Raw genomic sequence first — 12500 nt, forward strand, 5'->3', positions numbered from 1 at the left:
AATGTTTGTACAGAAGAAATTTAAAGGAATATAGAGAAGGAGCTAAGCGAATAGGGACGGGAAGTGAATTCCATAGCCTAACTGCATTATTAGCTAATTATTGTGTTTACACTGTAAAAAAAGGAATTACATTAAATGGAAAGAACTAGCGTTTAAGATACAGGCTAGGCTTAGTTTAAGCGCTAGTGCTCCTAGAAGTATATGTATGTTTGTACATATACTTTAGACTCTCAATAGGTCCATTGTGCTGTCCTGTCCTGGCTAACTAAGCCTAGAAGTATATGTTCTCAACGTTTCTTTGCCTATTATATGTTTATGTTATTTACACCCTTTAGAATGTAAGTACAAAATGTAATGTGTTTGAGTCAAATAAAAGTAATGTTTATTTTATTAATATACTGCAGATAAAACGGTGCAATTATTCTGATTTATTTTTTGATCATCGGCTGTGTACCAATGGAATTTCTATCTATATGCACATTTAACATTCGCTTGAACGGTGAAGGAAATCATTGTTAGGAAACCAGGCAGGCAGGAAGGCTGATCACCTACTTGCCTATTAGATTGACAAATGAGTATGAAACTGATAGACACATCTGAGGCTCAGTTCTAAAAAGGTTTTAATACACAGTTTTTTTATTTATTATATAACAAGATCTTAATAAATTCGTCATAAATATACTATACAGTGCAATCATTCTGATTTCTGATTCTGATTCTTATTTAACAATAACAAAAAGCTAGTAAGTAATTTCAAATATATGCTTTTATATTCAGAAATTTGGATAAAATTGCATCTTTGAAGTGGCCATGATATTTCTTGATAAACATTTGTTACGTAGTTATACAAGTGTAGTCTAGAGTAGGTATAGTAAAACAACAATTTTCTTCTATAATTTATTAAATCTAAGTCCGTCGGAAAGCATCAGTCTATATCAATATCTTGGAGGTAAGTAAGCTTTGGTCACCAAAGGAATTCTTGACGGTTGATAATAGTTAGGGTTTCCGAAGGCTGCGGAATCCGTTATGATGGAGTCATCGTCTGTTTGGGCGTTGAATGAATCAACCGTGTATCTGTTTTCATAGTTTCCGGAGTTCTCTTTGTAGTCGTTGCTTTCATATTTTGCCGCGTTGTAAGAGCCTGAAAACCAAATTTCGCTTTAATACACTTGCGTTAATTTTAAATGCTTAATTGTCAAAGCAAGCAAAGTTGCACTGGAACCTGTTGAACCAATATTGAAAGATCTTAAATTAATTTTTTCCAATAGATACTTTCAAAAGCTTTTCCATAGACGTTGCAAGTTTATTAGTTATAATTTAAAAATATAGTATGTACCATCATCAAAAATTCCCGCAGCTTCATCCCTTGCGTTTTGTTCTAGAGCTTTAAGGATTTCTTCTGGAATTGGTGGGGACGTGGGGAGATGATCGCCTTGTGGTTGGAAACCGTTCTGGTCAGCGGTATATCTGTAATAAAAAGATTTATTTTCTGTGTTTTGATTAGAGAATAAAGGTAGTAAAGTTTTCTCTATAAACCTGATTTAACTTCAATGAACATCTGAAAAGCTAACATTTTCTAAATTAATAATCTTTTATAAACTTATAAGTGATATAGGAACTAATACAAATGTAAAAATATTTTTTTTTTAAAAGCGTAACAAGGAATTACTAACCTAATACTGTACTGCTTTCCGTCATCACCAATATAGGAAAAGCCGCCTTGAGCTTCTACACCATTTGTCGCTACACCGCTCTCTTCAGCAACAATACCATTCTCGGTTTCGAATGCAAATGAGTAGGAATCACCATTGTTCACATTGTCTTGGCGGAGAATCGCTGCGTTCCTTTCAAAAGACGCCTGGGTTCTCTCCGGTCGGTACTCAGAGTTGCCTTCATAGTTGTATCTGTTGACGTCTTGGCCATTGGGAGCGAAGGTATCACCAGAACCAAAATTCGGTGTATCCAAAAAGTCTCCACCTGCAGCTTGGGCTGATGAAGGAGGCAGGTACGTTTTGTCTAGCTTAGCTCCGCTAGACAGGGCAGCCACGGCTAGGATGATGAACTAAAAAAAATTAAAAATCGTTTTAGTAAAAACTGAAACTTAAAAAGAGTTTACACATTAAAAAATATTGTGAATAATTTGACACTATTAGATGCTTAAGTCCCAGGCTTGATTCCCGGACAAACAATGATATTTTTAACGAGCTAACAGACCAATGGTATTAAAATTTCACAGTCCCATGGGTGATTAGTACTTCATACACACAACTCAATTATAATCTTTAAAAAAGTCAATCAACGGCAATGAATTAAATTCAAAGTAATATCAACAAATCTATACCAGTTTCATTGCGAAGATGTTGCTACTGCTAAAACGCTGAAAGTCCGAATGTGTTGAGAAAAAAATGATGTGCTTATTTATAGCGAATGTTCCTCATATTGATCTACATTAATAGTCTGCTCTTTATTAAATCGTGTCTCGATTTTGTAATCTAAATACGTGAAGATGGACGTATCATTATTGGACGGTGTTATGCATGACGAACTTGAACATAAAGGCAATAGGACTGACCGTGAATGACCTTTTGACGCGATTTTAAAATATTTTTAGTTACTTCAGAATTGCAAAAAATATTTGCTCACTGATGTAAGATTTTCAAAAATGAGCTTTGTGCTTTAAATAAATAACTTGACTTTTATACACCACACAATTTACAACGTGTAAGTGTAACAAAATAATATCGAGTTCTCTTATCACATTATCTCTGAAATTAATAAATATATAATAAATAAATATAGCATATTATATAAATCGAGACAAGGTAAATTAAAAATAATGTTACCTAGTTATTTTCAAATAATATATTATATGAAGCACATAAAAACGTTTTCCAACAATTATTACAACTTACTTTTATCAGAAACCACTCTATATATGAGTGGAAACTGCATGAAAATGCTTGCAGTAACTGTTTAACTTAAGCATAATAAAAATGCCTAGAAATGCCCATCTAAAGTTTGCATAACACCATCAGTAACCAGTAACAAACGTAACTTCTATGATCATGCTTCTTCATGGACTTTGCGACCTTGCATACCAACCGACCTCAATATTTTTAATTTTATTTTAATTAGTGGTATATTAGCACTCGTGATTTTAAAAATCCGTGTTGATACATTGATCTAGACAATTATATTAAATGGTTGAACTTAAAAGCTTTAATAAGTATTATTTATGGGTTTAAGTCTCTCTTATATTATATTACAATATATATTATTAAAAAGTTGCTTTTGATTATATCCTGGCATATATAATTTAATGCATTTTTTTATAATAGTTAAGATATAATAGGCCTTCTCTGTCTGATGCTCATTAAGATGTTTCGTTACAAAATCTATTATCCGGGAACAGTTTATGCATAAATATTTTAATGGCCTTATTTGTACTTACCATACCATTAATTCTTGAAAGGCCGGCAACGCACTTGCGATCCTTCGGGCATTGTGAGTGTCCTTAGGCGGCGGTATCACTTAACATCAGCTGAGCCTCCTGCCCGTTTGCCTCTTATTACATTTGAAGAAACCATCAAAATAATAATTATATATTTAATCTTATGGTATATAAGTTTTAAGTTTTGTTCGAGGAAGAAATTAGCTTATATTTCCATCACACTGTGCAATATGTTATAATTATGAATGCAATATATAACTAAATGTTCATTTATTTAGCTCTTAACGTAATCAACTAATTATTGAACTCTTTCATAGCTCTGTGCTTTCGAGCAGTGTTGGCCTATTGTTTATCCTTCGGTCGTGTACTCGAATTACTCAGTGCACCAATGGATCTTTCTACGACGCAAGACAGACGTGAGAAAACCAGTATGTCTAAGAACTAAAAATCTAATAAAAATTACGACGATGCAACCTAAGCTCAGGGACCATATATACCCTATAAGTTCCCTGTGTATTGCCACTTGATTCTTTTATTTTTGGCTCCGTACTTACCTCTGTTATTTTTTTTTGTACATGGGGCATTTCGCAGCACGACTGTTTAGTGCGGAAGGGTTATGTGAGACTCGCTCTTGTGCATACCCACTAAAACCCCAAGGCGCCGCCAACAATCGCCTTATGCGAGATGCGGTAACAGTAGAGCCTTATCCGCTTCCCGACATGCGATGTGGCGGTTGCGTAGGCCGCTCTACGGCCATTGTTAGTTTGAAAAACAGATAAAGATACTTGACACAGCTAGTATCCGTCTCAGACCAGGCCATCCTCCGTTATTCACCTTAGTGGCGCTACTGTACCTGATCTAATTGATTTTCGGTAAAATAATAATAACTACCGGATCCAAAACACGTTGCCATGTACATACGTTTTAAATACAAAACAATATCGAATAATAAATAATTCTCGACTTGAACACACCATTTTTTTATCTAAATCTGTCCAGCCGTTTAAAAGTTTAATTATGAACAGAGGCACAGAAGATTTATATATATATATATCAGTTGTTTATTTGATGTATAGATAAATAACCTAAATACCGACTGCAGTGTCGTCTGCCGCGCTGATTTGTGAAACTAAAACGAAAAAAAAACATTCAAATCGGTCCAGTCGTTTAAGAGGAGTTCAGTGACATACACACAGTAGAATTATATATGTATAAAGATGCAATTTAATGAAAGTATAACGCGTGAGTTATTAATGAATGTGTAAAGGATATACAATTAAATTCGTGACGACCTGCGACAAATGAACCGTGCAATTGCATTATGCATTTGCTGCAAACAAGAAACATGATTTATATTTGCATTTATGAAGTATCCAGCTAGTTCATTATTTTGTAAAGGATTTTGTTCAATTGCTCCAATGTGAATCCCTGCCGTGAATCAATGGACTTTTCTTTCTATCCGCATACACATACACAGAAGGTTTAGGAAACCAGCATTCCAGGACGTCCCTGAAGTATTAATATATGTAACATTTTTTTTATTCATTAATTATATCAAAGATTTATTATATATTTGATACTACATTGAAAATTGTGACTTAAGCAATCAATTGGAATACGGTACGGATACAGACAGCAATGTACATTTATCAGGCAGGCTGATGAGCTTTAATAAGATTATGATCAAAGAAAAAGTAAACTTAAACCAAGACCCATATAAAGTTGAAGCGCCACCGTATTTTTATTGTTATTATTTGTAAAATTTATGTAAGAACTTTTATGACAATAATTGGAAATATTTTCTTCTTTCTATAAGTACCGTGAATTGAATCAAAATTATATCATTAAATTTATTAAGATAATATTATCTATCTATTAGAATTTACCTTGTGTAATCTAATAATTATATTTAAGTTCAGCTGATTCTAAGATATTTTGTATAATAAATCTGTTTACAAAACCAGGATAGCTAATAATAATCAAATAATAAAGTTTATTTGGCCCTTCACAGTACCGCATTTAACTGGTTTAAATGCAGCAGGTATTATTATAAGAAGTTTGTGCTTTTATAAGACTATAGTAGTCTTGCGGTAGCAGAAGAAAATATACAAAGAGACGACTACATATTATGACAATAAACTTTAAAAAACCAAACAAAATAAATGTAAGCATGATTAGTTATTCATGTGTGAATATGTTTAAGGGTGTATGTGAATTAAATGTGTATGAAAGTATTTAATAAAAAGGTAAGATTCGGGTTAACTCATAACGCATGCGCACCGCCAGTAGTTTTGATGGCCAAGTTCTTTACAAGATATTCTCACAAGTTGGAATACATTTCCATTCATATCATTTAAAGTAGTCATTATTTAAAAAGAGAAAAAAAAAGAAAACTAAGAATTTCAATATTCTAAATATAAGAAGAATTGATGACTTTATTATTATTTAATTATACCACAGAATCATAGAGAATATATTTTATAAAAATAATTAAAAATACCACAGATTATACCTTCACACAATACTAAGAAGGAACATTACACGCAATACTAGGAAGGATAAATTCTTAGGCGGAGGATTTAAATATTAATTCAACACTGCTGCCAAATGTAAGCCTTCCATGTACTAAATTAAATACAACAAAAAAACATAGTTTTCGAATACATAATTTCGATTTAATAATTTTTGATGAGGGTGATTCCAAATATTTTTTCTCGGCCGATCGTCACATTTATTAGTTGCGATTTACTCGGGGTGCGTTAGACACATTTTTATTTTGATAAATACATTTTGTTAATTATAATTGATAATAGTTACGTCCACTATTTAGAATTTTATAGTGAGTGTTTAGTGCGTTTTTGAGAACTATCGTGAGGCAAGGTATTAAGCATCAGTCTAACCTCTCTTTATTCCCAAACTAATAGAATTTCTCCAAATCCTTACGGCTGATAATATTGTGTGCCTTTCTTCCTGGTAAAAAGATATTGTAACGAGGTATGTACTCAGGACTTATTATTCTAGTATAAGATTGTGTATCGACGGCCACCGAACCGTTCTTTGTGATACACATAGCATCAACTTAAATTAAAGATAACATAATCAATGTATACCATTCCAATTTAATTTCTCAGTTATAGAAATTTATCCTTAGTCAAAGGCTTAGAAAGTCAGAATTTTGTCAATTCCAATAAAATCTCCAGGTGGGCATATTGTCGTATCACATATTTTTTTCAATTGTTACAGACGATTGTTACAATCATTTGTTACAGATAGCAGTATCAAGTCGAAAATTTCATAACCATTTTAAGCCATATAAGCATTCAATCTTTCCTAAAACTTCAAGTCATAAATTAATTTAATAGTATACGTGAAGAAGTTGAAATAACGATGGCTCATTAGATTCATGCGTGAAGTTTTTAGTTTTGTAACAATTTTAATGTAACGTTGCAATGTAAGTAATGTTCATGTAATCCGTCTTGTTTATGGTTCAATGTTATGATGAGCTTTTAGTATTTTACGTGTCATAACGATTGCCCTAGTACATTCGAGTCTTTGGGAGTTTCCATTTGCGATTGGGATACACCAGAGTAGGTATTTCTCAACAGGCTTTCTGAGTAGCATTGTAGTTACCTGGTGTCAAGTCCCACATATGCTCGTTATTTTTCAATTGCGTAAATTTCTCCACGGTTATTAAAAATACTTTAAAAATAAATATCTAAACATTCATTCATGCCGGTCCAAAAATCGAGTTACATACAATTTTTTTCTGTATTGCTCTGTGTATAATTTGTATATTCAATGAAATAAAACTCGCAAAACAATGCTTATATATGCCAAGTAAAATGTGGTTTGAAATTCGAAAGTTTGTATGGTGGTTAGTTTTACCATGATGTAAAATAAATATTTTTTTTGAAAACGTAAAACATTGCTAACGTTTAAAACAAAGATAATATCTTTTGAACAATGAGCATAAGAACAATGTTCTACATTAACCTTTTTCTACAAATAAAAAAATTGTGCCATCCTAAGAAGTCGAGTAAACGACAAATGAACCCAAAGAAGGTAAGACAAATTGAAACGCCACCGTTGCGGTCTCAAAAGCCCTCCTTAGTAATTATTTTCACGTGTTTCAATTACAACCGTATGATAAGAGTCGTTTAGACATTAAATATCCAATCTATAAACTCTAAACTCTATTATTCAATGTCTTCGATATTATATATAAGCTTGTCAATTTACACATTATATAATAAAATATATAAATAGATAAGCTGATAATCTATTGGCCGTCGAAATCTTTTTTATTCCGAACAGTATGAGTGTAATAAAGAATAATTCAATATAAAAGTTGTTTTTTTGAATCACAACATGTGTGTCAAATATTTATAACAAATGCCTTTTTTATGAAAATATATCTATCTACCCAAATGTATCATTGATATTTGGGATTTAATAACACCATCTCATGATATTTATGACAGGCCAACAACAAACCCGAAGCCCTCAAGGTAGAATTTAGTGCAATTTAAACATTTCTTAGTAGTCTCTACATGTTAGTCTTACTCAATCGTTTTACTGATCCCTAATGTCATAATATCATAGTAGCGTTGCGTGTTCTATAGATTGACCTTTTACACCTATAAAAAAAGGTTCGAGTGCGTGAGCCATAGATTGAGATGTTTCGTAGGAATGTGTTTAATATTTGCTACACTATGTAGTAATGAGCAAAGAAGTTCATGAAGAAAAATAAAAGTTTCAATTGAATTAATTAGTATAAAAACACGAAATATTTTAAAATCATTTATTGCCACGATCGCTTGGTGATCTTAAACATAATAAATTGTTCTATTTACAAATGCTCCATAAACTATTTTTTACATTTTAATGCCCGTTTCGTTGTTACTTAAACTATTCTAGTATTTGTAGCCTTCTTCTGGGTTATAGCTTGGTGGTTGACGAGGTCCACTGAACTGTTCCGGTTGGTTCGCAGATGGGAAAACCGGTTTTGATCCTTGATCTTGGGTTGGTCTGTTGAAACTAGGCAGCGATGATCCTTGAATTTGAGAAGGTTTAGTCTGGCTTTGACCTAAGTTCTGATTGAAAGTAGATTGCAATGGGCCCTGGCTTTGTATTGGCTGGTTATAAGTGGTTTGTGGTGAACCAAATGCTGGTTTATTGGCACCAGATGGTGTCTGGCCTTGACTGGCAGCTGGTTGTCTGAAACCATTTTGCGACACCTGATTTTGGTTGAAGGGTTGAGATGGCCGCTGGTATTGATATGGTGCTTGAATTGGTGCGGTTTGTTTCGCAATAGAGTTAGCAAATCCTAAAGGCGAGTTGTTTGAGGAAACTTGATTTTGAGGAACACTATTAGGTCTATTGAAACCGTTTGGGGAAGGGATTACACCTGGCGTGTTTTGTTGATACTGTTGGTTTAAAGAAGGTCTGTTTGAAAATTTGTTTGAGGGGTTGGTTTGATATTGATTTCCGCCCTGAGGTGTACCACCCTGGACTAAGTTAGGAAGACTAGGCTGATTAGGAAAAGTTGGTCGTGCTGTTATGCCAACACCTGAATTTACTGGTTTATACTGATAACCTGAAGACTCTTGGTTGTAATTTTGAGCTGGAGATAAATTAGACTGAGGTCCCTGACCTGGTTTGTTTGAAGAAGGTCTGTTCGAAAATTTGTTTAATGGGTTGGTTTGATATTGATTTCCGTCCTGAGGAGTGACACCCTGGTCTACCTGGTTTTGAAGACTTGGCTGATTAGGGATACTTGGTCGCGCTGTTACGCCAAAACCTGATTTTACTGGTTGATACTGATAATCTGAAGCCTCTTGGTTGTAATTTTGACCTTGAGGTGATTGGGACTGCGGTCCCTGACCTGGTTGGTTTGAAGTAGACTTAAAACCAGATTGCTGATATTGTGACAATTGACTTGGTTTAAAATAGTCTTGCCCACTTGGTGTCCTTTGAGACTCAGGTCTGGAGACACCGTTAAAACGGTTTAAGTCCTGTCCATTTCCTGATTTTGAAAATGGAGAGTTTGAAGGGATTTGGGAGCTAAACTGGGGACCAGATTGACCTGACTGACTACCAAACGCTTGTTTATTGGCCTGTGTCTTCTGAGGGCGAGAGTACTCGTAGCCAGGTCTTCTCTGTGACTGAGCTTGGTTAGTTGAGCCTACATTCTGATTGGAAGACCTGATCGGATCAAAACTCGACACTCCATTTGTGAGTCTATCCTTATAACTATCCTCACTTGTCAGTACATTTTGTAATTCAGGTTTTGTTTGTTGCAATCCGATTTGAGATCTTGCTGGTTTATCGAGTGGGACGGTGTATTGTTGAGATGAAAACTGGTCTTGTCCCTGAGGCTTGTTTATAGACGTAGCGCCTGAATAACCTTGGGAATTATCTTCGTTTTCATAATCTTCTGGACGGTAAGCACCTGAAAATTAAATGGCAATTATTATTTATATTTTTCAATGTCTTAATTATTGCTTTTTTTCCATTTATAACATATTTTAATAGCGATCTTCATGTGCTAAAAAAGCATGCAGAATATCAGTTAAGCATTTTTAAATTTTGAAACATTAACGATTTTTATAGTTATTTACTCGTTAATTAATCACATAATATATTATTTTATTTATTCTTACCTTCTTGTGTGCCAGCTGCGGCAGCTTGCGCATTTTTTTCTATCGACTTCAATATTTCCTCAGGAATTGGGGGAGGTGTGGGTAAATGTTCTCCTTGTGGTTGGTAACCTTGTTCATCGGCAGTATACGTAATAGTGTAAGATTTTCCATCATCACCAGTATAGGAATAACCTCCTTGAGCTTTAACACCACCAGAAGCTACACCTGTTTCCTCAGCAGTTATTCCGTTAGATGTTTCAAACCTGTAAGTAAATCTGTCCCCGTCGTTTTCGTTGACATAACTAAGGATTTCAGCGTTTCTATCAGCAGCCGCCTGAGGGCGTTCAGGTTGTGAAGAACTTCCTACAAAGTTTTGACCGTTTATCTGGCTGTATCCTAAGGGTGAAGCAGCATTGGGTCCAAATGGTTGCTGACCCAATTCATTGGGGGTATTGGAAATCCCCAAAGATTGTGCCTGATTATCACCTTGATAATTACTTGGTCCAAAACCAGAAAAGATGCCATTATTTCCTTGGTTTGGTCTGCTGTCAGCAGGTCCATACACCGGGCTGAGTTTTCTCGCACCAGATCCAGAAGTAAAACCAAATGGCCGGTTTGATTCAAAATTCAAAGACCCTGACTCTTGCTGTCCTGGTGTTTGTTGATTAGCTTGACCGAAAGAATTAGGTCTGGAAGGCTGTCCAATAGGTTGTGCAAATGGTTGTGTGGCTGGTCCTGTCTGCCCGAAATTCGACAAGCCTGGAGCTGTTAACGCTCCCGGACTACCACCAGCAGAGCCTGCATTTGCCGGTGGAAGATACGTTCTATCTAATTTATCCCCATAGCTACATGCTACTATCGATAATAATATTAGCTGAAAATAAAAGTATTATTTTAGTCAAATATTTTCGTAAAATAAGGTTGTAAGACATTTTTCTGTTCTGTTAAAGTTGTTTGTTTTATGTATGGGTAAAATTAAATATTTACCAGCTTCATATCGGTTGCTAGATGTAACGACAGACACAGAATGTACCGTTCGTCAGAACCATCCTATATTTATATCTCGAAATTCGTTCACCTTAGTTACTAAAAGCGCTCACGGACCTAACCTTTGACTGTAGGTGAATCTTCATTTCACTGTGTGAGTGCCGTCTTACACAATTTTCCGATCGATTTTGTTGATACACTAATTATTTTGATCGACGATTTGTTGATTTTGCGAAGGCACGCGACTCATTGTATACATATAATTTTTAATAATAAATGAGATATATAATAATAATTATCTTTAATCAAAAAAAATATAGTTATGAAAATTATTCAGGGCTTTCCCTTTATTGGTAAAAATGTTTGAAATAATAATATATTCCATAATAGTGATACTATTTGTTGTATGTTTAAAAATGCAATTATTATTAAGATTAAAATCGAAGAAAACCTCCTTGAGTCCGCGCTTGGATCTACAGAGTTATTTACGCCAGTATATAAAAAAAATATGATTTTTAAATTAATTAAATTTTTGTTTGATCTGCAAAAATTCATATTATCACGATCCTCATAGCCTACCGAAACTATTTCTCAAGTATGTTGCAATTAAGTTCATTCCAATTACTTTATGAAAGTGCTTAACATTATATTATAATATTTATTACAGTTAGTAATTGGTATTCGTTACAGAAGGGCATAAAATGGTCATGTGTTAACAGTGAAATAAAGCATAGCCTTTACGAGATTTACCGTATTTGTTATTTAGGTAATTAATCAATAATATTAATTATTTAGCACCAATGCATTATTTGTAAAGCTTACAAATACATAAGGCATTGCAACTTGTGAGATATCTAGTTACCCAAAGAATGACAAACATATTTTTCATTATGGAAAATATATTCTTTTAGCCGGGCTTAAACACACGATCTCGTAACCATGAATTATATTACGAAAAAGCTAGGTAACAAAAATGTTTAAATAGTACCAAGGTTCAATTCCCGGCGAAATAATAATTATTTCGGATTGGTAATAATAATAGGCTGTGTTGCTTACTTAAAAATGTGTGTCTGTACAATTGGATTACAGCAATTCAGATGGACTTGTTATAAAAAAAATTGTGTAGTCTATGCAATTTTTCTTTTTTTGGAATACATATTTTTTCCAAACAAAATCTTGTAAATAAATATTTATTTTATTCCAATTGTTCATAACTCAGTTGTATTTGTATGCAACATAGTTGATGTAATTTTCAAATCTTTATAAAGTAAAATATCGTGAGAAAATCGTTAAATAAATTTATGGAACCTAGTTATTGCGTCTGAATTAAATTGATTCATAAGGCATTGTTTCATTCGTTAGGACCAAAGATCCTCGACTTGTAAATTTATGGAACTACAGAGTTTATAGAAACCTACATT

At 33.7% G+C, this 12500-nt stretch overlaps 2 protein-coding genes across 2 annotated transcripts; both read right to left on the bottom strand.

Moving 5' to 3' along the window:
* Window positions 1–934: 934 nt before the first annotated feature.
* LOC123715262 (cuticle protein 3-like) lies at window positions 935–2392 on the bottom strand. Its single transcript, XM_045670211.1, has 4 exons — window positions 2342–2392; window positions 1674–2062; window positions 1337–1467; window positions 935–1141 (listed from the first exon to the last, which is right to left on the bottom strand). Exons 1-4 carry the CDS (start codon window positions 2348–2350, stop codon window positions 936–938), a joined length of 735 nt encoding a protein of 244 aa, XP_045526167.1. The 5' UTR covers window positions 2351–2392; the 3' UTR covers window position 935.
* Window positions 2393–8364: 5972 nt separating this feature from the next.
* Window positions 8365–11101, bottom strand: LOC123715102. Its single transcript, XM_045669928.1, has 4 exons — window positions 11080–11101; window positions 10114–10966; window positions 9105–9902; window positions 8365–8504 (listed from the first exon to the last, which is right to left on the bottom strand). Exons 1-4 carry the CDS (start codon window positions 11086–11088, stop codon window positions 8365–8367), a joined length of 1800 nt encoding a protein of 599 aa, XP_045525884.1. The 5' UTR covers window positions 11089–11101.
* Between the last annotated feature and the right edge of the window lie 1399 nt (window positions 11102–12500).

Source organism: Pieris brassicae, chromosome 10 (genome assembly GCF_905147105.1).
Source record: "Pieris brassicae chromosome 10, ilPieBrab1.1, whole genome shotgun sequence".
Classification (NCBI taxonomy): Eukaryota; Metazoa; Arthropoda; class Insecta; order Lepidoptera; family Pieridae; genus Pieris; species Pieris brassicae.